Below are 27,586 nucleotides of genomic sequence, written 5' to 3' on the forward strand. Positions count from 1 at the left end.
AGGATATTAGAGCTTCAGAGGCTGGCAGAGCTTCTGAGTTGTCCTACAAAGACATACTTAGATAATTCATTCTGGTGGCTATGAAAACCTTCATTGTTGCTGTATAGGATCATTTTCTGTTGGAATTGTCTCAAGTTGTACAGCAGAAGGTAGCCAGTGACCTAGGGTGTTACGGTATAGAAAGCATAAAAGTGTCCAAATAGGCTCAAAATTCATCAAACCAATAGCTATCAATCCACCACCAGCTATGCCTAAAAATGGATGCCTTAGGGCAGAATAGGAAAAGAGAATAAGCATTTGAAGATACATCTACTGAATATTCTCTAAGCCTTCAACAGTTTGTAATCTAGAGACATTCTGCACCAGATGCAGTTTTAATATACTGTGTAGTGTATGCTCTTCCAGAAACTTGTCCAGTCTCTCCTTTTAACCTCTTATCACCCATAGCATTCCCATGGCTATTAGTTCAAGAGCTTAGGGATATACTGTGTAAAGAATCACCTTCTTCTGAACCTTTAGGCTATCGAGTGCTGGGAGAAAGAGAACAATTCTTTGTCCTCTTCTGCTTATCGTTGATCACCTGGGGTGCCCTTTGCAGACCCTTTTCCAATTCTGTTACGTTCCTTGTGAACTGGAGGGAGCAGAGCTGCTCACGCATGCAAGGTGTAGCTATGCCACGTGTTCATATAGCAGCTCAGCAACATGCTGTGCTTTATTCTCTGCCCCTTTCCTAATAATTCTTTACATTTAATTCACTTTTTTGATACTGCTGGGCATTGCCAGCCTTCCTGATCCCTGTGATTCGCACAATGCCCATGCAGTAGCTGGGACGCCACCTCCATCCTACCACCCCTTTCTTAGGAGGGAAAGGACACAGGGTAACCTGCCAGAAGAGTAACCAGCTGCTCCAGTAGCCTGGCTTATGGTTTTAGTGATTGACTGATTGATTGATCAATGTATATCTGATGTGTTTTAAAATGAAAATGTTTGTTGTTTTATATTGACCGAAGAGCGGGAGATGCTCCTGTATGGGGACTCCGTAAGTGCACTGCTGCGCATGTGAAATGCTGCGTAAACAGCCAGCCATTTACATTGCTGTTTGCGTGGTAACATTAAGAGGGATAGAAAAGTAGGCTGAGCTGCCAAGTCGTCTTTGAAGTTTAATTGTCTGTTTGGTAACGGAACACGTAATCTTCCATTACAAATCTTATTTCATATGGTAATTGGCTCATTTGCTCTCTGGTTATCAATTTAACTTCTCTACCACAAACATCTGCACTTGTATTGTGTTAATCGGTGTGAGTGCTGAACATTGACATAGTTAAACTGTAAAAGTGCATTTTAAAAGCATTTTTAAATTCATTAACTGGAAAGTAAATGATAATAAACTGCGCACTTCTCATGTTATCCCTTTGTAAACAGCTTGGCATTTTCTCCATAAGCTAGAAAAGCAAAATGACTTTGAAGAGATAATGTGTTTCAAATTCTTGTTGTCCTAAATCAAAAATATTTGAGAGCAGGTAATAGGATATGTAGTTCAGCTTTCACTTTTGTGATAAATCTTGTGATTCCCTATTAATGCCTGCTTGTGGATGCTGCCCCAAGTTAGAGCGATGTCAGTCGCTAGAGGCATTTGAGTAATTATCCAAACGTCTTTGTTACAAGTTAAACATTAGAAGTGAAAAAACAGGAATAATCCCAGAACTCTGTATCCCACTGATTTTGTGTCAGATGTGATGGACATCCATCATACCATCAGCTGCCTTACTGTGATCCTCCCTCCTCCTCGCCCTCCACCCCTCTCTCAACACACAGACCTTTTACGTTAGTGATAACCCATCCCAAACTACCTCTTTGCCTGTTTTCCTTCTTCTGTGATTTAATTTTGGGGTTTGCTTTTAAAACCTGCGAGATATCATCAAGTGCCTTGTCTAAAAGGTGGGTGCTGAGGGAAGTCTAGACTGCTGTAAAGATATATGAAGCAGGAGATCAGTGGAGCACCACTGGAGATGTGTCTCACCAAGGATTTGTGATAGTATCCTCCTATAATCCCCAGTTGATGCCTGACAGGCAACATCTGTGTGTTGAGGAGTAGCAACCTGCCCTTTCTGATGCTCCTCTTAACTGAGGGAAGGTCAGCTGTGTCTCTTCTGTGATGCTTATGCTCGTTGTTTCCTGAATAAAAGGAAAACATGTCTAAATGTGCTTTTGAAAGAACTATTGAACTATTGACCAAACACATAGAGGTAAATGAAAAATTGGATTTTTAAAAAATGTAGTTTAATTAAAAGTAAATTGTATCATAATACTTCTTTCGATAAAGTAGCTAACATTTTTGGCAGTAGCTCCTTGAACCCAAACTAGCTAATTTTTGTGTTAAGATCCACTCATGATTTTATTGAACTTCTCTTATATATCCCTTCTGTAGTCCTTGAGTCTCCTGGGGTAGCTGCTAGGTAGAGCAGGTGTTGCCATACCATGTGCTTTGCATGTATTCTGAGAGGATCAGATCCGTTTTCTTACACAAGTTTTGCGCTTCTGACAGCGAATGTTATTGGCTTGTGTAACTGGGATTCCTGTGATAAATTTAATATATAGCTAAGGAATTAAAGGCAAGCCTGTAAAGCACGTTATGGAAAGAGAAGCGTTGTACTTCCATGGAAAAGCTGCCTTTTTGTGTTTCTAATTTTTGTGTGTTTCCTTTTTGCAGCTGTGTAAGCACTTGGAAAATGGAGAGAGAGGGAGAGAGAGATTGTAAGGAAATCGGACCATTAACTATTGATAAAACAGGCTCTGGAACAAACTTACCATTGGTTAAGAACAGCTATAGATGAGAAAGCAGTGATCTATCACAGGATGCTTCCGAGATCAGTGTGACACATCTAGGAAAGGGCAAGGACAGTAGTAGTATGAAGGGAGCAAGATATTTGCTCTAGAGATAACACTGTATTTATGTCATTTTTCAAATTGCTCGTGAGCCTCATCTGAAATTGCACACAAATAATTGAAACTCTACGTGCCGCGAAGATGAATTCAAACTAGAAATGCAGAGGGTTTCCGAGGATGATGTGGGTAATTCATCGTGCCAGAAGAACCTAAGCAAACGTGACTTGTTGAACCTGGGGTCTAGGGTGGGAGTGGAGAAGTGCAGCTCCCTGTAAAGACCTGGGGACAAATGCCCGGAGCAATAAAAAATTAAAATAAAAGGCAGCGTTGCCATAAAAAATAAGTAGGCACAAATTGGTCGCAAATAAATTTAGAAAGCAGTTTTTAAATGTCAGAGGAGTGAAGTTACGGTTAGCACAACCATCTCATACAAATACTAAGTGCAAAAATATCTAAAGGGTTTTAAGATGGAGTTTGTGGGAAATTTATGGAAATGATTATATGAAATGGATGTCTGAAATCATGGGCAGCTGGACTCAACTCAGCTGGCTGAGTCCAGATTTTTGCTCCTATGTGAAAGGGTTCAAGGTGTAAATAGGTATCTATATCTTTATTAGTTTCTGGTGTAGATTTGCATAAATGTCTGAGAGTTACTCCATCTTCTTGCTCTATAAAAAAAATGCTTCCATATTTTAATGTTCAGTTATTTCATGTATAATCTGAAGCTTTAGTTTTTGTGGAGGGCTGCTGGTTTCCAGGTATCTGTTAAAAAAAGAAAAAAAAAATTAAACCTACGACAAACCTTTATATGAAGGAAAATGGATTATTTCATTGGAACGAGTATAACGTGGTCTAGTGTTCTGTATTCTGTTCTGGAAATACTTTTTCACTGTGAGGGTGACAGAGCACTGGAACAGGTTGCCCAGAGAGGTTGTGGAGTCTCCTTCTCTGGAGATATTCAAAACTCGCCTGGACGCAATCCTGTGCAACGTGCTCTAGGTGACCCTGCTTGAGCAGGGGGGTTGGACTAGATGATCTCCGGAGGTCCCTTCCAACCTCAACCATTCTGTGATTCTGTATTCCCTAGCATGAAATAAATCCCATTGAGAAGCCAGGGTGTAAAATGTTTGCCTAGCGCTGCAGCCCTTGCTTGTTGACTTTCTTTGGTAAATGTTAAAGGGCAAAAGGGCGCTTTTGACTTTCCTGGAACTTGAACCATCAGGTCTGCCAATGTAAGTAAGCAAATTGCCCTTATTTTGGGGAGTGTACTAAAAACTAATAAATAGTTGAATATTCTTTGTGATAGATGATACTCAAATTGCATGTTCCCGCAAGCAGCTCCTCTTTCTGCCACTAAGCGGAAGAAGCTTAGAGGCCTGGGATGCAGTTGGATGCTTGGCGACACAGTTTTTTGCAGAAGTATTTTAAATATGTAGATATTGGCTTTAGGCACTGTGCAGATTGTATTACCAGAAAATTCTGTGTGTTTGAATTTTTATGGATTTTGAAAATATCTTTATTTTAATTAATCTTGTTCTGAGTAAATAATGACATTTTAAAAGGTAGTCAAGACCTGGAGATAGCAACTTTGGTATACATAGTTAGCTAGAGTTTGTACCCTGATATGATTGTAGAGACATTGCGTATTGAAACAGTCCAAAAATGTCTCCCTTTGTAGATCTTTTGAATAACAATTTAGGTTTCTCACCCATCTTTAGCCGCCTATGGTTCTGCTTTGCTGTACTTTCCAGAGCCAGACTATTTCTCCTTTAACTTGCACCTTCTTATAGCTGCTCACTGATGCTAATGAGACCCCTGTATTCTGGCTACAAGGACAAATCAGCAAAATTGCCCTGTATCGGTGTTCAGACTCCCAGTCTAACATGTTTTCTCCAAGCACATAGCAATCTCGAACGCTGCCCATATGAATATTGGTACCATCAATCTGGTTCAGCCACACATACAAAAATAAGTTAAACTTTTCTCCTATCAAATAATATATTCTTCTGTCATGAAGAACCTTTGTATTTTACTTTGCTATGAAATGCACGTCTTTGATCATACATGTCTGTAATACATTATCAGTATGGTACGCTTGTGTGTGTGTAGTTCTGTGCATAGAGTTTCTTGTGGGGGGGATATTTGTTGTAACTTGGGAGGTTTTATTTCTTTAAAATGCCAAGAGATATGAATAGACATCTAAAGAGAAAACAGTCTGTGCCTTGCGGTCAAAATTTGACTGTGCCTAGACAAAAAAAGAGAAGAAAATCTTTAGCTAAATACAGTGCTGTCCATTTGGTATGCTCGGTTTATTCGCAGAAGCACAAGGCAACGGGAGCCCTGGGAATTCAGAACGTTTTGTTTTAGATTTGTGTCCATTTATTTTTAAAAGTATTATTGTATATTTTTCCTTTTTGTTGCCTTTTGCTTTAAACATTAGGTACAGAGAACGCTCTCTGAAAAACCTCTGTTGTATCAACTGCAGAATTTTGCCTGTTTAAATAAATTGTTGCTGCTGCTGATAAACTCTTTTGTATAATGTAGGCTGACTGCGTAGCCACAGTTCTTTGTTTTATGGAGCTCCAGCTGGCCGTAAAGTGCAGATTACTGAAAAATATTTAGTTAGCCATTTTCATCATAGCCTGTTTTCCATTGCAAATCTAAATTACAATATTCCCGTTTTATAAAGGAGCAAACTTTGCTGAAAGAGATGGCGAACGCTTTTGTATAACCTCGTGTAACACGATTCTTTTTTTTCTTTTTTTTCTTTTTTTTTTTTTTGTGGAATGCACATAAAACTGTTGCACAGTGGAGCACTAGATGATTTATTCGGGTGGACGGTGAGGTAGCGCAGGATTGCGAGCGATCCCCGACGCACGGGTCGTGTGCGCTGCGCGCTTTCGTCCCGCTGCGGTGCAGCACCGTGCCTGGGTCAGAGAAGCGAATGCAACACGCTCGCCCGCCACGGGACGGTTTCTTTCCAAATGGCACATGTATCTTTACACTTTTTACACCTCTTTTTTCATGTATTCCCAAGATGTCATTTCAAATTAAAACGGCTGGCTCTTTAACTGGCCCCAAAGTAATTTTGAAGCAACGCAGAGCTGCATATATCAGCACTGGTTGGTCGTGCGGTTTTTGGGGTTTGATTTTTCCCTTCCCCCAGTAGGATGTAAAAGAAGCTTGAACAACTGTGTCTTCTGTTTGGCTTGGTTGTTCTTGTCCATTAAAATGTACCGTTAGGACTTTCAAAGGAGCCCAAGTGAGCTGGGCGCGCGCTTTTTCCACCCCGGTCTGCAGATTTCTGCCAACGATGCTACTGGTTGTGCTGCAGCCCCTGAAGCCGTTTTCCGTGCGTTGGGTCTTACTGGATTGCTGAGCACAAGTGCAGCTGGCGTGTTTTGGGCGTGCTAACACTCTGTTTTCTCTTTCTTCTGTTTCAAGTTCCTCCTGAATTTCTGAAGCGGCCCGTGAATATATACGCACATGAATCTATGGACATTGTGTTTGAGTGCGAGGTGACAGGAAAACCGACTCCGACTGTGAAATGGGTCAAGAATGGAGACATGGTGATCCCGAGCGACTACTTCAAAATTGTTGTAAGTACGCTGTCGGTTTTGCACTTTGTAAGCTCTTGACCTGTGGCTTAATCCTCTTAGGCATATGCATAGAAGCTCGGCGCTTCTATGGGACCAGCTTCCTGGTTTTACAGTTTGGGGCCTGGAAGGATTAAATGGTTTCTTGAATCCTTTAGTGCTCTATAATTGAGTCATTGTATTGAAACGCCAAGGCGTGTCGCTTATATTGTGTGACTATTTCTTTCTACTTAGATATTCCAGGAGAGAGAGGGGGACACACACTCAATGGCGAAAGGCAATTTGTTGCTTGAACTTGTGAGTTCGCCATTAATTCTGATTGTGCGTGTTTTCTCCCATCATCTGTGATGGATGAAAATTACAATTTCAAACACGGATTTAAATTCAAATGTCATGGAGTTGTGGATCATGAATTTTGGCATGCTACTGCTGCTACTGTGAACCTTTAGATGCAGTGAAAGTCATTACTGAGACGTAGTTTAGAACTTATTGATGGTGTAATTGGGTACACGTGAGGCTGCAGGACTGAACAGTGAGTTACTCGGTTATTTTCAGTGCTTAAAATATCATCAAAATGGCTGTGTGAATGTTATGACTTGCCAGTGATATGTGATGCTAAAAATGATAGTCTATTAGTAAGAACTTGTGCTCATTTTTGATACAGCACGATTTGAGGATTTGGTGTAAAAAGAGATGATATCTGACAGGGACTCCAAGTACGCTTTTGTGTCTTGCTATTCCGAATTTTCTCCTGTCGTAGTAATGTGCCATAATAACAGCATTGTTTTTGCAATTGCAGCCCATGTTTTTTTTTTTTTTTAAGTGTTGCATTTGTCCTTTATTCCTCAGAGAGAACATAATCTGCAAGTGTTGGGTCTGGTGAAATCAGATGAGGGATTCTATCAGTGCATTGCAGAAAATGATGTTGGAAACACACAGGCTGGAGCCCAGCTGATAATACTTGACCTTGGTAAGATAAACACTGACAGTATAGTGCCAAAAGATGGGGAGAACAATTTCGAGAGACCTTTTGCACCTGATGTGTTGCATCTATAACTCAGCTAGACTGGGATGGTTTTTCTTAAAGCATATGAGTGGCTCGGTGTCATCTTCTCACTGTACATTTATAGTTACTTAGGAGAAATTAATGAGTTCTGCAGGATTCACCTTGTATTTTGGAAAATATTTTGGAAATATTTAGTGCAGTAATAAACCAGAGCCAAAGATCTGAAACTTTACTGCATACCAAGATTTTAAAAAATGGTGGGACAGCTGAGCTGAAACGATCACCGTGATTACAAAACTGAAAAATGAGTACTTACGGAGCCCCGTACGAATGAACTATTTCATACCAAATTGTTACAGTGTCAGAAGCTTTTTTCTGCTATCAGTTGAAAAAAGTAGTAAGCTCTATCGCTTCTGCAAACTGCAGATGCAAGAAATTTTTTCTTGAGTTAGAGTCACAGTCGGAGACAAATATTTGTTATCAAACTCTAGTCTGTGGAATCACTAACATCGCTCACCTTCTTGTTACTGAAACATGCAGCGTCCTGCATCACATATTTGGATATTAGAACAGAATAATTGTTGTTACGTTAAAGAACTACTTTGTTCCAGAAAAAAGGTAGTAAAAATGTCATTGCTTAAGGCATCAGCTTGTTTTGCTCTTAGAAGTCACAAGGCTCTTGAAAATAATTTCTGAGAGCACAAGGAAGAAAACCTGTAGTAAGGAGAGGGAAAGAGCCAGACAAGAAAATATTAATTCCTACTTTTTTTGACTTTTGTGTTGCCTGTCTTTTTTCAGTAATGTTTCAGAATTGGAATTTCTTATGTGTTTGCCTGTGTATAGCAAAACTTTTGTATGGCAGGATTTTAGGAGAAACACTGTCACATATGACTGGATGCATGACGTAAATTCACACTTGACATTTTAGCAGATACAAAGCAGCTAGACCTGGTTTTGGTGTTCAAGGTACAGACAACAAACTCTTTACGAGTGTGCCATAAAGAGATATATTTCCATTTTTTTTCCAATTGTTTTGTAGAGTAGTTGTGCACTTTTAACTTCTTCTGAATTCTGCTTTGGATATGGGTATGTTCATTGCTGGCTGAAGAGATGCATGTACTTTACACCATTATTTCTGGAATGAAAGGTGCCCTCTACTGGATTCAGTAGCTTTAATGCTATGAAGCCATGGGATTTCAACCTCGGACTAGTCTTAGGCAGCTGGATCCAGCACTGGCCTACTGTCATCGTGTTGCCAGAAAAAATTATGAAAAGTAATTTTATTTCTGCTGTATGCATAAATCACCTGAGTAGTTTCCAAATCTTTTACACAGAAGCATTATTCCATATTTTCCACTTTTGAAAAGTATTGAATAATTAGTGTACTTGAGTTTTGAAGCCATGCCCTGCCCAAGTTTGTACTTTCACCCCATTCCCAGTAGTGGTTTATAAATTATTGTTAGTATTTTGGTTCCTGTGGTCTCACTCTTTTCCTTTCCGTCCCCTGTCGTTTGCCCGGTGGTTTCTCCTTCCTGTTCTGCGCTGGCAACCTGTCCTGTTGTGCTAAGGGACTTTGCCTTATAATGCTGTCCTTTTTCTTTTGCATGCTGCCAGAGGATTATGGATGCAGTGTTGGTGGAGTCTCGTATCGGGTGTAAAATTACACCCATCAAATCATATCGTTCTGTTACATGGCCTGCAGTGTTTTTAACAATACGCTCCCTGTGTAACATTGATATATATAAGTTGTTGTTCTTTTTCAATGGTAGAAATGATTACATGGTACCTCACTGGAAGTACACTTTATTTTCTTGTTATTAAGTAGTGGCATAACAAGTAGTGCAAGAGGCATGAATGTGCTGTGCCTTACTCAGTCCTGATTTATAAAAAGTGGTATAATATATACACTCAAAGAAAATGCCAATATTTGATATCTTATTTTAATACGATAGCACAATAAATAAACGGTGAAGAGGGAAGCTGTGTGAAAGTATCATATACAGTATTCTCTCATGACAGGTATCTAGATATGAAATTAAAAATACTAAGCTGAACAAAAACCACTCTGAACTCTTCAGTCATTAATTCAGAAAGCTTTATTTGTCTTAAATTGTCTCTTGACACCTGATAATGAGAAGTATCTACCTTGCCAATTAGGAAAATAATAAATTTCAGGGGAAAATGTTGATTATGAATTGATTGAAGTACGTCTTCCAAATCAAAAGTGTGTTCCTTCCCTTTCTGTTCTCAGTTTTCTCATTCTAAAATGGGATTGGAAAGCATCTGACTATTTACAGACTCTTTCCAGTTAGGCCTTTTGGTTATAATGTTGAATTGATTTTTAATAAATTAAATTTAAATGAGAAAGTAGAAGCCTTAAGGAGTTCCTCAGATAGGCAGGTCACATCCATTCTTTATGGGCTAGTGTTGAAGAAATGGTCCAAGATTATTGTGATGGGCATCTATAAAGAGAATACAGCACTGCATATGGTATGATTGACAACAAGCAAGGGGATGGTTGACTGCCCTAAAAGATGAGTTTGAATAGCTGGGAAAGGCTGGGTCACTCAGACTTTGAGGGAGATATGCTGAGAAAGGTTAAATTGGTGGAATAAACCAATAACAGTGTTTTTTCATTTGCAGTTTGCATTTTTGATGGGATCTTAGTCGCCTCTTCCATACATTAACTTGTCTGATTCTAAACTTGTTGTATGGAAATCTTTCCGTGTGTTGGTTTTTGCTGCCTAGAACTTTGCTGTTTCATACACAGCTTGATGGGAGTGTGCTGTTAAGTTTTCCAAGTGGTTTGAAAATAAAATATCACATCTGTATTTTCTTCAATCTTAATGGTAGCATAATTTTTAAATCTGATAGGCATAAAGTAAATAAGTGATAATCTGTTGCAACAAAAATCTTTCTATACTTGGACATTAATTTCTAACTCTACAGGAAGCAATATTTTGGTGTTCCACCTTGTCCTCTGCCCAACGAGAGTTTCACCGTGCAGGGAAGCTGTGCGTGCATGTGAGTGGGTATGTGTTGTGGTGGGTAGTGACACTCACACATGCACATGCAGCCTCTCATATATTAAGAATAAGTTTAATATAATTACTGATCAGACACAAGTTTGTTTTGCATTGGTCTTTTGTGTATTTGTGATGATTTTTGGAAGGCTTGCAATGTTTGTGGAAGTTATTTGTGGACGATATAATAAAGCAAAGAATTGACTGGCTAAAAGAGCTAGAGTAATTTGAAGGCTTATTGGGGTGGCTATTTTATTTTCAGTTGCTCTGATGGCTTAAGCCTTTAGAAAAGACTGCACTAGGAAACGGATTGGCTGTACAAGTCCCCAACTTTTGCATTTTCTGCAATATGTAACAGAAAATTGTGTCACGGAGAGAAGAGATTTTAGGACAGCTGTTTGTAATTGAGAAGGTTGAAGGGGGAGGAGATGGAGTAGGACTGACTCAGGTAAATGATCTGAGTAAATACTCTTGTACCAATATCCCTTGCACTTTGGGTGCAGCATTCTGCAAGAGAGTTAAAAAGTATTTTTTGTGCTTTTAAAATATTTTGAGATTCGAAGTCTTGTCCCTATTTCTGAAATACTGTCTTTCCCCTTGATGCTGAGTACCTTGGGAATTGCAGTGGAGGGTAGGTCAGCCTTTTAGGGAGAATTTAAATAACTACCTAAAGAAAGGGAAGGAGCTGAATTATCACCTTCCTCTTCGCTTGCCCTCTGCCAGCCTTTGGCGATCTTGATGCTCCTGTCTTGGCCTCATTGACTCAGCAGATAAACTGTCTTTTCTTATTTCCTTCGAATGCCACCATGGGGGTCTCCTGCTTATCACAATGAGAAGGAAGAAACTTAGTCTTTGTTAGTCTTTCCCAAGTCTAAGTACTTGGGAATGACAGTCTCAGGAACCTCGAAATCCAACCCCTTCTACACAAAAACAGCTTTTTCTTTTTTACTTACTATTATATCCCGATTGGTCAGCGCTTGACCTTCTCAATTTTACAACATATGGATCAGATACAATAATATGCTCACTAATTCTAGCAAAGCTATTCCCTGTCATCATTTTTACAGCATTATTTTGTGTGAACCTGTGTCCGTGAAAACCTCAGCAATATATACATTTGGCTTTTCTTGGTGGAGGTTAAGTGGTAGTGACAAGACTGAAAAATTCAGCCAGTACCTGTAACCTGGCCTTTTTCAGTGTATCTGGCATTGCTTCGAATTGCCATTTGGGGACTGAAAAAGAACAGGTGGCAATAAGTAAAAGGAGGTGCCTTTGGGGGAGGAAGGCAGATGGTTCCCTGTCACCCCTATGTGATAGGCATTTGACAAGTATTCAGGCAGCAAAAAAAGGAGCGATTACTGAGTGCGCTGTACAGAAAAATCATACACTGTAAACAAATATGCCATGTTGTTCAGAGAACACTTTCAAAACATCATTCGAGACGCGCCGTGTCACCTTTAAAATTCTTAAGTAAATGTAGTTTACTGAGTGAATTTTGTACTCACCTGCTGCAAAAGGTAGTGTTTTGTGCCATCCTCGTGAGCTGTATGGGGTGAGATCTTGAAGTGAGTGCATGAAATGCTGCTGGCATCCAGTAATGTGCTACGTCAAGATTTTTGTAGTGGACCTATCCATTTCTTTAAATTGTCAAGAAAAATAGTTTATATCTAAGAAAGGATATCCTGCATGTGAATTAATATTGCCAAGAGCAGTGTGCAGCATGGGAAATGAGCAGGAGGAATTAGAAGTCTGTGTGTTGTTGCAGAGCTGTGAGGCTGTTGAGATTATGGAGGTGTGTTGGGATAGCTCGCATGATGAGAGCGCTCCAAAGGTTGGAGGCAGGCTCTTTAGGAAGGACAGGGCAGGGAAGCAAGGAAGAGAGTTGTGCTGTCCGCAAAAGAGCAGCTCAAATGCATGCAGCTTTACCTTGGGGTGGGTGACAAGCCAGCCCAGAGTTTATGTGTAATGATCAGAGGATGGAAAGATGGCATTGTGGTGCATCTGCTACAAACCACCTAATCAAAGGGAAGGAGGAGATGAACCATTTTTTAAGCAACTGGGGGAAACCTCAAGATTGCAGGCCCTCGCGCTCATGGGTTGTTTTTTAACCGTCTGGTATGTGCTGGAAGGGCAGCTTGTGGTGTGGCAAACAATAATGAGCCGACTAGTGGAGGTGCTGTACTGGAGCTGCTATTCATGAACAAAAAAGAACCGGTCAGAGATATAAAGGTCAAGGCAGCCTTGGCAGCAGTGATCATGAGATGCTTGAATTTAGGCTCCTAAGAGAAGTGAGAAGACAAATAGCAGAATTACACCCTTGGACTTCAGGAGAGGAGATTTTGGCTTGTTATGTGAGACTGTGATGGGCAACAGGAGAACTGTTTGATCCCAAAGATCAGCCTCCTCGAAGTACAAGAATCCATTCCAGTGTGCGGAAAGTTGAGCATGTATGGAAGGAGGCCAGCATGGATAAACAAGGAGCACCTAACAGAGCTCAAACGCAAAAAGTATGTAGAAGTTGGAAGCAGAGGCAGAAAAGTGGGGGACGTTGCCTGGGGGCACAGGGATGGACCTAGGAAGGCAAAAGCTCAGCTGGAGTTGGAACCAAGAAGGTCTAGGAAGGGCTTCTATAAGCACATGGGTGCAGTAGGGCAAGAAACCTAGTGAGGAATGACACAGAAAAGGCCAAAGGACTCAGTGCCTTCTTTGCCTTGTTTTTTACTGGTAAGGTCTCTGTTCAGGTCTACCAGACCCCTAAACCTGCTGACAGAGTTGAAAGAGTGAAGCATGCCCCATAGAAGAAAATGAAATTAGGGGCTAGTTAAGCAAATATAACATACACAAACCCATAGGGCTGGGTGAGAAGTATCTGACGGTACTGAGGAAGCTGGCTGACGTCACTGTGAGACCTCTATCGGCTTCCAACGTTCATGGCTTTTAGGGGGAGGTTCCTGAGGACTGCGATGCAGCAAACATCACACCCCTCTTCAAAATCACAAGGGCAGGATCCAGGGAGCTACACACTGGTCAGCCTCGCCTCCATCTCCAGGAAGCTTATGGAGCAAATCCTCCTGAAAGCCATGCCCAGGGACAGGAGGGAGAAGGTGCTGATGGGGAAAACCCAGCATGGCTTTACCAAGGGCAAATTGYGCCWGAGCAGCTCTGCAGYCGCCTCAGATGAAGTGACTGGCCCTGTGGTGCAGAGGAGAGGAGTGGAGGTTGCTTCCTTTGCCTTTAGCAAGGTCTTTGACACAGTCTCCCGTAGTCTCCCTGCAGCTAAACTGGGGACRTATGSACYGGGYGGGTGGACTGCGCAGCTTGTGCAAAGCTGGCCGGTCCATCAGGCTTCTGGCGTAGTGGTGAATGGGTGAAGACTCAGCAGCAGCCAGCTATGAGTGGCGTTACTCAGGGCTTGCTGCTGGGGCAGCTGGGGCTTCAGGTCTTCATCAGTGACCCGGGTAATGGGTCAGAGTGTGTCCTCACCTCCGAGTCTGGAGATGATACCAAATTGGGAGGAGCGGTTGATACACTGGAAGATAGAGCTGCTATTCAGAGGGAGCCCAACAGGCTGGAGAAGTGGGTGACAGGAACTGAGAGCTCAGCACAGACAAACGCATAGTCCTGCATCGGGGCCAGAATGTCTCCGTGCAATACCACAGGCTGGGTGCTGACTGACTAGAAGGCAGCTTTGCAGAAAAGGACTTGCTGGTGTAGCCAGCAGGTCCAGGGAAGTGATTATTTCCCTCTACTTGGCACTTGTGAGACCACATCAGGATGATCCTGTCCAGTTTTAAACTTGTCATGCAAGAAAGACATTTACATACTGGAGCCCCAGTGGAGAGCCACCAAGATGACTAAGGGGCTGGAGCACATGATGTACCGAGATGTACTGAGGCATTGGGAGGACAGAGTTTGCTCAGCCTTAAGAATGGAAGCCTAAGAGGGCATCTTACTGCTCCACAAGCTAATGGGAGTAGATGGAACCAGCCTCCTCTCAGAGGTGCACCTTGAAAGGATGACATGAAATGAGCAAAAGTTGCAAAAACGGAAGTTCCAACTAGATTCGAGGAAACAATTTCACAGGGAGGGTAGTTAACAGTTAAAGCAGGTTGCCCAGGGAGATTGTAAAATGCCTCTGTTCTTGGAGATATTTGAGACACACCAGGACAAGGCCTTGAGCAAAGCTGGCCCTGCTTTGTGCGAGCAGGTGGAATAGTTGACCTCCAGAGATGCCTTCCAACTAGTATTATTTTATGATTCAGAAAAAACGTCAGTCTGAGAGGTGTGAATGGACCTTATTTACCTCTTTGAAGTTTACAATCTTAAGTCAAATTATGACAATTTGAAATATATATTCACCTGCTGATCACCTTATGAGAATTATAAATACCTGATATAGGATACACAGTCTGACATTGCAAACCAAATTTGATTAAAGTATAACTATACATTACACTGTGTGATATTAATTCCTCCACTGAATTGCCTTATGTGAATCTAATTCTGAGAGAGTTTTAAAGACATCATTTATTGACCTAAAATTTGTGCTCTCTCTGTAGTCAGTTGAGTCTGGGCACCATTGCTGCATGAATAATTTCATCTTACATTGCTGCTTCAGTGCTGAGTTCGGCAGTGAGCTGTGTCAGGTCTCATGACAATGAAGTGAAGTGTGCAGGAGTTTTGGAAAGTTTTCCAGAGTCAGCATGTTTCGGCTAGAACTGTGCCAAAAATATGGCATTTTTATACTGCAAGTTGTATTTTTGGCTTTCACAGCGTGAGACGAAGGCTAAGGAGACACATACAGTGGGATATAGCTGATTTCAGTTCAGTTCATGACTTTGTAGTGATACTGGAGACTGACTGAAGTGTGTTAGACTGCACTTTAGAAAGTGTGTCCTCTCACTCTTTGCTGTTTGGAGCATTTGCAGTACCTCTGTTACAGTATCATTTGTTTGGTGAGGTTGTTTCAGGCTGCCACAGACTCGGAGATTTCAATGGAAAGCTCCTATCTTACATGCTATTTCGGCTCCCATAGTTTGATGCCAGTCAAGGAAAATTTCCACCTATAGTTGGATTTCCAATTTCTTGTTAGTCAAACCTTGGATTTAACTTCTCTATGAAGGACGAACCCTTACACTTAGTCTCTAACCATGATACATCGATATTACTATTCAGAATGTTATTTATTAACAGTCTCTGAATTTTCAGAGAATCTGCAAACAAGGACATTTCAGGTACAGGAGAAGGAGGTAAGTAGGCAGGCTAACCCAATAGGTTGCCTCTTCCCCAGCTGTTCCCAGGAATATGAAACAGCAGATCTGACCAGTTTACTACTCACATTAAAAAGCTGCCAGTGCATTGCTGAAGATGCAGTTTTTTGTTTATTGCTGAAAGGATTTCAATGTATTTAAGACAGAAAAAGCTTACAGAAATATGTCTGTCAGTGCTTCGAGCGGCAAAGCTTCTGATCTAGAGAGAGAAACATTTTATTTAATTACATCATATTTAACACTAAGGAAAACAGTCTTTATTATTGTAGAACGTAGCAGTGGTCAGAAGTGTCGCCGTGTGGAATTGAGCTCCAAGAAACACCGCTGCTCTCTGGAAGTTTGACTGGTGATAGGAATAAATCATCATGGAGAAAAAAGCCTGAGATTTTGGGGCAGGCTTCTCGGGATCTACTGAGAACTGAATTACTGTGTATAATCAAGGAAAACAGAAGTGAAAGGGAATTCAAGTTGTCCTCTAGCCCATGCAAAATCCACTCTACCTCAGACATTCTCGATAAATGTCTGCATTACTTGTGCAATAAAAAACAGACAAAATAACTCCCCGGCATATCCCTCGGGTAGTCTCTTCCAGTGTTCCGTTTTGCTTATAAATACAGTCTTTTAAAAAATTTCTAGCTTTAATCTCCCTTGCTTCAGCTCTACACTCATTGCTTTTTGTCCCTCCTCTCCAAGGTGAACAGAGGAGTGAAGTCCTTTGCTCCTTTTTGTGTATTTGAAGTTTGTTAGGATGTTTCCTCTCCGTTTCTTCTCTGGACTGTGGAAAGGGATAGTTCCACCAGCCTTCTCCTGTGGGGAACATTTTTTAGGTCTCTGACCACTGTTACTGCTCTGCTCTAGACTTTCTGACCGTTCTTGAAGCACAGGGTCCCAAACTGAGCACAGCTCTCTGAGCGAGGATGTACCAATGCTGACCCAAGGAAGAAGGTTGCTTCTCTGTCTTCTAGGTTGTAGTTCTGCTCATGTAACAGGGTGGTTGTGTTTTTTGAAACGCTGTTGGCTCATCTCACCTTGTGATCTGTTATCGCAAGTGTATCCCTTCTTACTTAACTTTTTGCGAGGTAGTTGTCGTTTTTCCTTTATTTGTACAGTCATTTCTTCTTGCCTAAGTGTAGGGTGGAGAACCTTGCATTTGTCCCTATTCTGGATCTCAAGGTTTTTCTACCAGGCTGTTTCTCCACTTTGACAACGTACTTTGAAATTCTGACCCTGTCCTTTGGTGTGCTCGCAGCCCTCCTGGCTTGGCGTTCTTAGAAGGATTATGAGCGTTTTCTCTACTCCCTCATCTGGGTTGTTAAAGAGTATATTGAATACAGTGGAGCTCAGCATACAGTCCTGTGCATCCTGGTTCAGTATTACCTTTCTTTTTGATAAGGAGGCGATGATAACTGCTCTGAGTGTCGTTTTCCAGCCAGTTAAGCATCCACTTTTGTAGTAGTCTTGACTGGAACGTGTTTGCTTGCTTATGAAAGTGTCATGTGAAGCAATGTCAAAAGCCCTTTTTAAGTCAAGATATAGGAATTTGCTTTTCCCAGTCTGTAAGTTCTATTATTTTGTTACAGAAGGAAAATATTATTTCTTTTTGACAAATCTTGGCTGCTAGTGAAAGAAGAACTAGACTTGGCATTAACAGGCTTGTGCTCTGATTTGAAAAGCTCAGTATGCACTTTTGGATATTTTCTTATGTAAAATGTTCCACTACATAAATTTGTCTTCTACCACCTTGGTCTGGTTCAAGCCAAGGGCAGACAACTCGCATGTTAACTCAGGAACAATTCTGGATGATTGTACACACATCAAATGTAATTTCTGCTCAGCATCTCTCACTTCTCGGAGAAGTAATTTTTTGAAGTATTTTATCTACAATCGCATACTGTGAATCAATAACAAATTTAGTGTTGTTGTCAGGGTAATGCAGTTAATATTTTCTCACTCCGTGCAATTCTATGGAGTCGTCCAAGACTACAGAGGTGCTTGAAAAATGTGCAGGGTATTGTGGCTGAAATGTCAGAGCGAGATGAAAAAATTGGGTTGAATCAGAGAGGAGGACTCTGTTGGGCATACTTGCTGAAGACTGCTCTACTTCCCACGGACAGAAGGGTCTTCATGTTTTGTCTCGTGCAATTTTTTGTATCATAAAGCAAGGAAAATCAGAAGAGGTCCCTGCGGTTTGCAAGGGTGGCTTTCAGAAGTCCAGCAGTGTCCACCACAGAAGAAATGATTTGTAGATTGAAACTGAAGAGTAAGGCTGTAAAACCCTTGTAGCCAAAAATTCACAGTTTCTGTCACGAGGAAAAAGTACTCCAAAGAAACGGATCATGGGTCTCGGGGGAGCAGCCAGCAGCTGCTCCGTGCAAAGTGCACGTGCCGCTGCTAGGATCAAAATCCGGACGAGACTTGAGAGTTCCCATCTGGTCCCTTATGGGGGAAGAGCCAAAAACGGAAAATCCCCGACGATGAGGCTCTTCAGAGACGACAGCAGCAGGGGAATTTCCTCTCCCATCCAGAAATCTTTGTCCACTTTTATCCATCATGTATCAGCATACGCTTGAGTATTTTTTGCTCAGCACATTTAAGGCTTTGTTTAATCTAAACAGCCAGCTGCCGTATTCAAACTCTTGCGTTGCAAATTCAGTTGAACATACCTACAGCAATTTGTCAGAGTTGATGGCAAAAACGGATTTGCAATTTAGAAAATAATACCACAAGTTTTGGACTGGGATATTTCGAGTTAAATAACTTCTGTGTCATTTAAAACAGCGTGAATGTGTAGGGACAGTTACTGTGTTTTGAAATCCAAGTCATTTCCTCGTACACCATTGCACTTGCACCTCGGCTCTCTGTTTTTCTGTGTACACAACATATTCACGTCTATGAAAATATTCACATCCATAAATACCCATTTTCTTTTTAAATGCAAGAGTTCTGGGATATTGTAGACACTGCAATTCTGTGAAAATGCTCAAAGCAATGACTGTAACAAATATGACCTCAATGCTGATTGCATAATGAAGTTTTTAAAAATAATGACCGTGCTTGTGTTGTAAGTAGGTGAAAGCTTTTCCAAACTTGCTGTCTCAATCACTGTCTTAAAATATCCAAATGACTTCATCTGAATTATAGATGAACAGCTTGTATGTCTCATTTTGAAAGTTGTGTTTTAGGAACATAAACAGCATCTGAAATCTCGAACTGACTTTAAACAGTGTTTTGTAAAACCAAAGCCAAACTCCGAGAAAGATTTTGTTGCTAGTTGTATACACTTTGTTGCTAATTTTCTATAAACATAACAGTATGTTCTCTTCTTTGATGCTGAAAGACTTTTTTTCATTTTAATTTTGATTTTAATTTACATTACTCAGTCTTGCTCTGTGAAAAACAGTATTATACTTCTCAATGACTGCCTGTATGATAAAAATTGCAAGAAAGCTGTTTTAATTCATTGTTAATTGAATTTTTTGATTTAGTTCTGGTTTGAGATTTATTTCCTCCCTGTTTAACAACACGACTTAGGTAGAGTCGTGTTGAGAAGTCTAACTGATTAAACTATGTTAAACTATCTCAGACTTCCTAAATTTTAACTTCATGAAATTGTGACCCAAATAGTTTTCATATTCTGCATTCAGTGGACTATTCATGCTTAAAGTTGGCCTGTGCTTTAAGTGAATTGCTCTAATTGAGATTAAATTAGTAATAGATTAATGTTTGTCCATGTGCAGTGAATTTCAGAAGGTATAACAAAATTTATAGGATGCTTTGATTGTGCTTATTAGTTTTATGCCTTGTTTTATGACTGTATTTACAGTTAATTTGGCAAAGGAATTTGAAACCTGTGAAGGTATTCACATCAGATTGCGTGCGCCATGACTTTAAACTGAGGTCTGCTCAGCAGAAACTTAGGTTATGGTGGCTGCTACTTCTGCAGTTATACTTTGAAACAGTTACTGTGTCGCTTGTTTAATTTTGGTTTTCATCAGGGCAATTAACGGTTGATAGGGACTCGTGTTGAAAGAAATGGTACAAACGTCATACTATAAAGAGGAATAATGCATAAAGAATATTAAGTGGAGGCAGAGAAGGAACCTGTGGTAGTAAAAAGCTTCACCGTATCTTGAAAAAACACTGAACAGATGTTCATAAGTGTTCACTACCCTTTACCCGTTCTATTTTATTGCACCGCAGCAGACATGCAACGATAAGAGCGTGTCCACTGCAGGGCGCGTGTGCGTCGCTGGCCGGGCAGGGGCTGATGCCGGCCAAAGAGCGTCGCGTGCGCTGAGTCCCTGGTTCATATCATTCTTCCAGTGTTACCTTGAAAGCCTGGTTACGCTTCCAAGTGTAATAACTGAAGGGGGTTTTGCAGCCAGGAAAGCTAATAGAAGCTGTTGATTGTGTCTCTTCCTATATATTGTTTGTAGTTACCAGCTGAAATTAAAAATAAGCATGGTGAAAAACATCCACTATAGGTATACGACATATTCATTGTGTCTTTTTTTTTTCTTTCTCCTTTTTTAAGATGAAGAGTGTAACAACAGGGTCGGTTTTAGCTTGATATCTAATGTGACTACTGGCGGCATTTCCTTTGCCAATATTATTCACAAACAGGGATGTGAATATTGACAGAAGTGGCCTTAATTTGTAATTGATCCTAGCCTCATGGTGCAAGGGAAAATATCAGATTTGTTCAGTCTCGCACCAGAGGGGAATAGACGTGTGGATATGGTCTTAATTGATTCCTTATATTTCAGAGTTGCTAAATTATACAGTAATATCAGAGACAGCTGAATGCCATTTGGAGAAAAAGAAAAAAGGAAGGATTGATTTACAGTTTGGTTGCATACGTAATGGGATTTAAACAACTGAATCTAAGGCTGTTATACTCCTGTTAAGTATTTTTCCAGCAGTGTTGACAAGGCATCCTCAATATGTCTATAGGTTTTATGTCACATGAAAATCAGTGCACTAACAAATAAATCCAATTTTCATTTTTAATGGTGCCTTCGATTTGCCTAATCTCAGTATTGACACGAACTGAAAATTGTCACTGTTGCCACTGCCTTAAAAACAGACTTATGTGATATTTTCTTGAAATGATGATTGTCAACCCACCCCCCCAAAAATAGGGGGAATCAAATGTTTTTGAAGCCAAATTCTTTAAAAGCCAAGTGGATTCTGCCTGCTTTTCCTTTGAGCACGCTAGTACCAAAGATGCTAAAGGAAAACAAGGAGAAAGAGCAAAGTCTTGCCTAGGTCTGCTTAGTCTTAGCCTTGAGTCATGCAGAGCTGCTGTGTCTCAGCAGTGGGTATTACCATTTCTATTAGATTTAGAAAAGAGAAGAAGCAAAAGAATATTGCCCTGCTCTTTAAAAACAAAGTAAAAAGTCTTAACTAATAGTTCATAAGATCGGCTTTTGTGTCGGTTATACAAATACCTGAACATCCTGATACCTCATCTCATTTCTGTGAAAGCTGCGTGTCTAAGGTGACCTGTCGTGGTGAGTAAGCAGGTACGTACGGTCTTTAAAGTAGAAATCCATGCAGAACGAATCTGCAAATCCAATGCCACGTAGAGTAGGATTGCTGCAGAAGCAGGTAGAATTGTGCCATAGGAGCAGCCGTGGGGTCTCACGTGTTGAAACTCCTGCTGGCCAGAGGTGCTGTCTAAGCTGTTTAAAGTATCTGCAGATCCAGGACTGCGGGGAATTGCATTTCACTTCTGAGTTCTTTCCCAGAGCAACCTGTGCCGGCCGTTCCTCCGGCGAAGCCTGTGTGGGCCGGAGCCGCCTCTGCGCGGATGCCCATCAGACGCAGGGTAGTGCCTGGAGTTCTCCAGAACGGGGCGGGAGGGGAAGATGAGCGTTTATCCAGAGGAAGCTTTGAGGAGCATTACGGTCCTTTAAAAAGAATGTTTTGGTCTAAAATAAAGGGTTGTCAAAGTTAACTAGAAGAAAGACCATTGACAGTAGCAGGAATTTAACCTGGTGGATTAGTAACCACACCTCTAAATTGGGTTCATTTGTTTCCATTTGTGCTATTATTGAGAAAGAGAGCAAGGGAGCAGTTATCCTCTATTATTTCTTTGGAAATGCATCCTTAAATAATTGAATACGGTGGGGCAGTCATGGTACCAGTATACTGGTGCTCTTCTGCCAGCAAAGCAACAATTTCAGTCCTAAACCTGGCTTGTTGCAATGGATATTGTTAATTATTTGTAGTGTTTACAGAATCGACAGCAACCATGGCCCTGTTAGGTTGGGTATGCCAATGGTGAAGGAAAACTGGAAAACGCTGCAAAAACCCACAAAAGGTGAGACTGGAAATGAAGGCATGGTGAGGTGGTCTGCTCAAGCTGACCAGATGAGTTCCTGCAGAGTCCCAGTGAAGCTTTCGACTGAGGGAACCATCTTACCTAATGCTTCAGATATGTAAACAGATCCACATACTGTAAAAATCATCTCTTTCCAAAAATATACAGTATTTTTATTAGTAGCTATTCCGTAAAGAAGCTTTGCTCAAATGAGGCACGTTTGCTCTTGAAATAAAATCATTATTTTCCTATTATGAGATACAGTGGTCAAATTATGATATGTTGTCGCAGACCCTGCTGTTCTGGAAAGATTTTGATTCTGCATAAGAATTCATTTTATGAATGTTTACATTAAGAAGACAACCTGCATAGGCTTTTTTTGTGCTTTTTAATGTGTCTGCATGGCCTAGGGCTCTATATGGGCATTTTGTTTAGTGTTTTTACCTCTTTTTCTCAAGGCATGGTTGTTGCAAAACCTTAAATCATTTTAAAGAAATAACCATTATGGAATTTTAAGATGCTTTATTCCTCCATTTTGCAATATGTAGTTATGGTTTGAATTTTCTCCCAATAACAAAATCTGTTTAGAAGTATTTAGCATTAAACTCCTTGGGGGACAGGTAGGGATATGTTTGGCTTTTTTCCTTCTTTTTTGTAGCCCGAGCCTCATGATCGAAATGCATTGGGTGCGTTTTTTCTCTACATCCTCTCCTGAAACGGCGGTATCTGATCTAAACGGCAGGATTTGTGGTAGGACTAGAGGAGAGGCTGCCTTCCTCCATGGACTCACCGCTGCGCGGAGTGCGTCAATAAAGGCTGTCACGCCTTTTTAATGGCTGTTTTATATGACAGGAAAAAATCAAATTGTTTCCTCTACACCAAAGCGCTTTATAATGAAATGGATATGGGAGGAGTGTTCTTTATCCGAATGGATTTTATGACTTCCTTTGAAAAATAGGCTCATTATCAGAAAACATGTTTGTCAGTGTGTTTATATGTTCACAATTTATTCGGTGTCCATTTTACATTAGAATATAGAACCAAATCAATGCTTAAAAATCACAATCAGTTGGCATGAGTTAGGAATTTACTTGTATACATTTTTTTGCAAGTATGCATTGGGTGAAGAGTAAATAACCGTTCACATTCCCAGTGGTAAGGTAAATTAGTTTAAGGCAATTAAAAAAAAAGCAGCAAATATTTGTCTTATCTGCTCTAGGCAAAAAAAAAAGTCAATATAAAGATATATTTGTAAGTATCTCCATTTCATTTTTGAAGATAATGAGGGTGGGTTTTTGTTTTTCAGGGTTTTTTGCTGTTTCTTGGGGTGGGGGATGGTATTTGTCTAAGTCTACTTGAGATAAAGTTGATTCAGAAAGTTGTGTCAGGGTCCTGCTCTCGCTCCTCTACCTCCTTGGAGGTGACCGAAGGCAATGGGGCTCGCTGGGCACTGCTAACCATGTTCACCTTGAGGAGCACTTTGATGGTGTGGTGCACCTGGTCTTGCTTTCCCCCATGCACATGTTTTCCCATCCGCTTCCCTTCCTTGTCTGCCCCAGCAGTTAGTTGATTCAGGATGCTAAGCCAGAAGAAAGTTTTATGGTACTACGAAGAAGCGAATAATTATCTCCAGGTTTCACTCCTTGAAATGCCTTACTGTAGGATCAGAAGACCACCAGCCTACCTACCTGGTAGGAGTGGGGTGTGCTGCACCCACAGCAGTTCATGTTGCCTTGGGCACCTCACTTAAACCGTTCTTTGTGTCAGGCAACGGTTTCATGTGCTGCTGGGAAAATCTGATGGCTCTTACAGCCCAAAAGGCAAGTTCTCACTGCAGAGTATGTGTTGCTGCCTCCTCCTTTTGAACCTGTTCTCTCCCAATCTCTCCCCTTCGGCAGATGTGAGCTCTTAGATAAATTTCCGCTTTTCCTGAAACTTCAAGCAGTGTTTTTCCATCACTAATTGTGCATTGAATAGCCTGTTATAGTCAGAAGTAGTGAAAATGCTGCAGAAGTTAAAAGCCTTGTCTTTAATAAGACCATTGTGTAAGTGCACAGAAAAAGTGCCTAAGGTTGAAAATCGCTGGCCACCTGGGTCTTTCCTTGGCTGGGGGAAGTGGTAAAACAAAAGATGTTAAGATCCTGTTGCCATGTGAGCCTGTCTGAAAAAAAGGTTACTAGAAAAATACCGTGCCAAAGAGAAATTAGTGCAGTCAAAGCCTAAATCTAGGGAGTGCTGCCTTCATCTTCTACTGTTCTGTCCTTTTCGGTGCGAAATGTCTTTTATATACAATGGTAAGCAACATTAATGGATTTTCAATTAGCCATAGCAAATAATGTATAAAAAGGTGCAATATATAAAACATGAAAACTCTGTGTGTTTTCTTTTTTGAGCCTGTCGTCCCTGATATGCAATAGTCATGCAGCCAGTCTTTTATAGGGCCCGTTCCTCGGCAGATGTGCTCTGCATTTCCGAGTGGTTTGTGCAGTTTTAATTTTAGAAACAATTTCAAGGTGAGTAGGCTTTATATGCAGGTGGCCACAGCTGTGCTTTCTTGTAGCTGTTGCCCTTAAAATTCGAATGTGCTTTCTCTCTCTTACAGATTTCCTTCTGCAGCAAAATCGCACGCAAAATGTTCTGCAGTATAGATTACCTCCTGATGTGCAATTTTGTATACAACTATTGGTTTAATTTTGCATTTTCTCTGAAATATTAAATTGTCTGTCACGTCAATGAGACCTAGATGGGTGTCACACCAGGTGAACAGAGGTGCTATTGGCTGCCATTATGAAATCCAGGAGAGTCAGAAAATGGATGTTCATTATCTACAAGCAGGAATTAGTTTAATGCATTCTTTTTTCCGTGCCAGTTTATTCCCTTTTTCTGTTTTGTATGAAAGCTGCTCTTAGTAGAAGAGTAGGAGTGTGATGTATTTCTTTTAATCAGTTTTTCCAGGGGAAGTAATTCAGTTATTGTAACTGATTTACTGAGAGTGTTAATATCAAAGTATCAGCTTCAGCGTCGTGGTCATTTGTCCCATAAGAACTTAACAGTACCAGCTACCATGTTTTCCTTTGATTATGGTACCGTGCAGGGGACTGTCAGGAAAAACAAGAAGATACCCCTTCTGTAATAAATTTAGAAATCCAGCATATGAAGAGGGACAACAGTTTGATACAAGGAAAAGACAGGGGAAAAGGAGGAGAGAGAACCATTTTAAAAGACAGCTGTATGGCATGGACTTACTGATTTTATTATTTCGTACTGACTGCATTGCAACCAGTTAGTGTCGTATTCTTTGAATACCATGAGGGAACCTGAAAATTAAAAAAATACTGTTTTTTGCATATGACTCTCTGAAGTATCCCAGCCTCTTGATCTTGATGAAAGTTAAATCCTTCTGCTCCTTAAGTAGAGGAAGAGAAATGATATTGTATACTAAAGCACAAATTTAGCAAAACAGTGCTTTAGATAAAAGTAGGAAAAATGTTTCAAATTCATGATTACCTTTTAGGAATCAGTTAAATGATTAAAATCTTCGTGTAAACACTCTTATCTGAATACACCCAATTAAAATGAAACATATTGGTACCTGTGAGATGTTTTTTTCTTATGGTATACAGCTGAAGTTTTCAAAGCATTTAGAGATTTGAATGTCTTGGGTCATGTTTTTCCAACAGACTTTTGAGTGAAATAATGTTTTGCTATACTTAGTCACTGTAGTATGCTGAAGCCAGGGATTTATTTACATTTAAAAAGCTATAAAATCTATTCTGAAATCTTTATAGTGAGGATTTTATTTTCTTCTGTAATACTATATACTGACCACTTTCGGATGCCCCCAATTCCACAATTGTCCCCATAAGCGTTTGCTGTTGGCTTGGTCTGTCTTGCTCTCCACTTGCCACGTTATCTCGGTCCTCTGAGAGTGCGTCTGCTTGGAAGTTTTCATTTGGAGCAGGAGAGCACTCTTGAAACAAGTTTCCCCATCATCCCTTCTTAACGCTCATCGAACTGCATCTCAGAGTAGGCTTGGATCTAGCTTCCTGGGCAGTGGAGCTAAGCTGGAGGATGTGCTCCAGTCCCGTCTCGGTGTTTGAGCTGGAAGATGTGCTCCAGTCCTGTCTTGGTGTTCGGGCTAAGAGCTAGACCAAAGTGAAACCTTTTGAGTCCACATAATGTGGGTGCTGGGTTCTCAGCAACAGCTGTTTTGCCCTCCACTTCTGCCCCGCTTGCACTGCACCGTCCTCCAGTGTAGGTGTAACCTCCCGCATGCTTAAGAAGCACCAAGTGCTCTCATTTGACAGGCACAGAAATGTGACTTTGGGGCCACTTGAATATGGCCAACAGTTTTCTAAACATGACCATAAAGTAGTTCTTAAAGTGTTTGTGCATCTTAATTTCTCAAGTTTCAATACTACTTTCATGAAGTGGGTTGTAGTAGTGACATACTTGTTATACGTAGGAGGTAGCTGAGGCATGGGGAATTGGACTCGTCCCAGGTCATTCAGATAACAGCGGCAAACCTGAAAGCAGGTAACATTCCTATTCCATTTTTTCTTTGTGTAGTATATCTGATGTTATAATTGGAATGTTATTGCCCAAAGCAGGAGGAAGCTGTGAATATGCCAATAATGCGCCACGGGAGGAAAAACTGGAGGAAAAAGGAAATATAAAACAGAGGGGCTGGACAACATGGAAAATATTTCTAATAGTTAGCTCACAAATAAATCATTTCAATTGCTAGTTTTCGGGTGTGGTATGTTTGACAGAGTTGTTTTTCAAAGATCGCATCAGTATCCTGAAATGTTGATGACAGAAGAGCATCACAGACATACACTTGGTGAACTGCACTAATAGCAGTGAGGGTCTTTTTGCTGCCTGAGTGAAAGATGGTACCGTATGAGTGCCTCAAACTTTGATGGCCCCCCGTAGCTTTTACCTCTTAGACTTCAACAACCTAATGTTTTATATTGTGCTTCTGCTGTTGAAGATGAGGATTCAAGTTCTGTAAGTCACTGGCGGATATTAGCTTGGTTTCAGTCTAACTCCTTGCGAGTATGTGTCTTCGGTTTGATAAAATTGTCGGAACAGGTAATAGCTGCCCAGAAGAAACCCTAGGAACGCCTGCCAACAAACAGCTCGACAGAAGGGACTTGAGAAATTAGCAACGCAGCCGTGTGCGCCCGTGCGTTGTCACGCTGAAGCTGCTGGTTTGCGGGGAGCAGACCTGTCAAGTGAGCGATGAGGAGCCTCCTCCTCGGCCAGGTCCGGCAGCTAACAATGCCACATGCCAAAATCCCGTATAAAGCGTGTGTACGGCAAGGGAAAAGCGACCTTTAGCAGGAGGGTGGTAAAAACATCCTTTCTCATTTTTCTGTCCATCTCAGCCCCTTGGTGGATTTTGGGGAGTCCAGTGCCTGCAGTGATGGCACGTTTCAGTAGTTAAGTGTTATCTGCATTTATTTAGTCTCATATTC

The 27,586-nt window shown here is 40.9% G+C and overlaps 1 protein-coding gene across 1 annotated transcript in view; it reads left to right on the top strand.

The window, feature by feature from the left end:
• NEO1 (neogenin 1) overlaps positions 1–27,586 on the top strand; it is a 146,277-nt gene that overhangs the window by 62,794 nt on the left and 55,897 nt on the right. The window contains exons 5-6 of the mRNA XM_026068317.1: positions 6,331–6,485; positions 7,332–7,452. Of these exons, the coding sequence (XP_025924102.1) occupies positions 6,331–6,485; positions 7,332–7,452 (276 nt within the window). The remainder of the gene's footprint in view (positions 1–6,330; positions 6,486–7,331; positions 7,453–27,586) is intronic.

This window comes from Apteryx rowi, unplaced genomic scaffold (genome assembly GCF_003343035.1).
Source record: "Apteryx rowi isolate R43461 unplaced genomic scaffold, aptRow1 scaffold_27, whole genome shotgun sequence".
Taxonomy (NCBI): domain Eukaryota; kingdom Metazoa; phylum Chordata; class Aves; order Apterygiformes; family Apterygidae; genus Apteryx; species Apteryx rowi.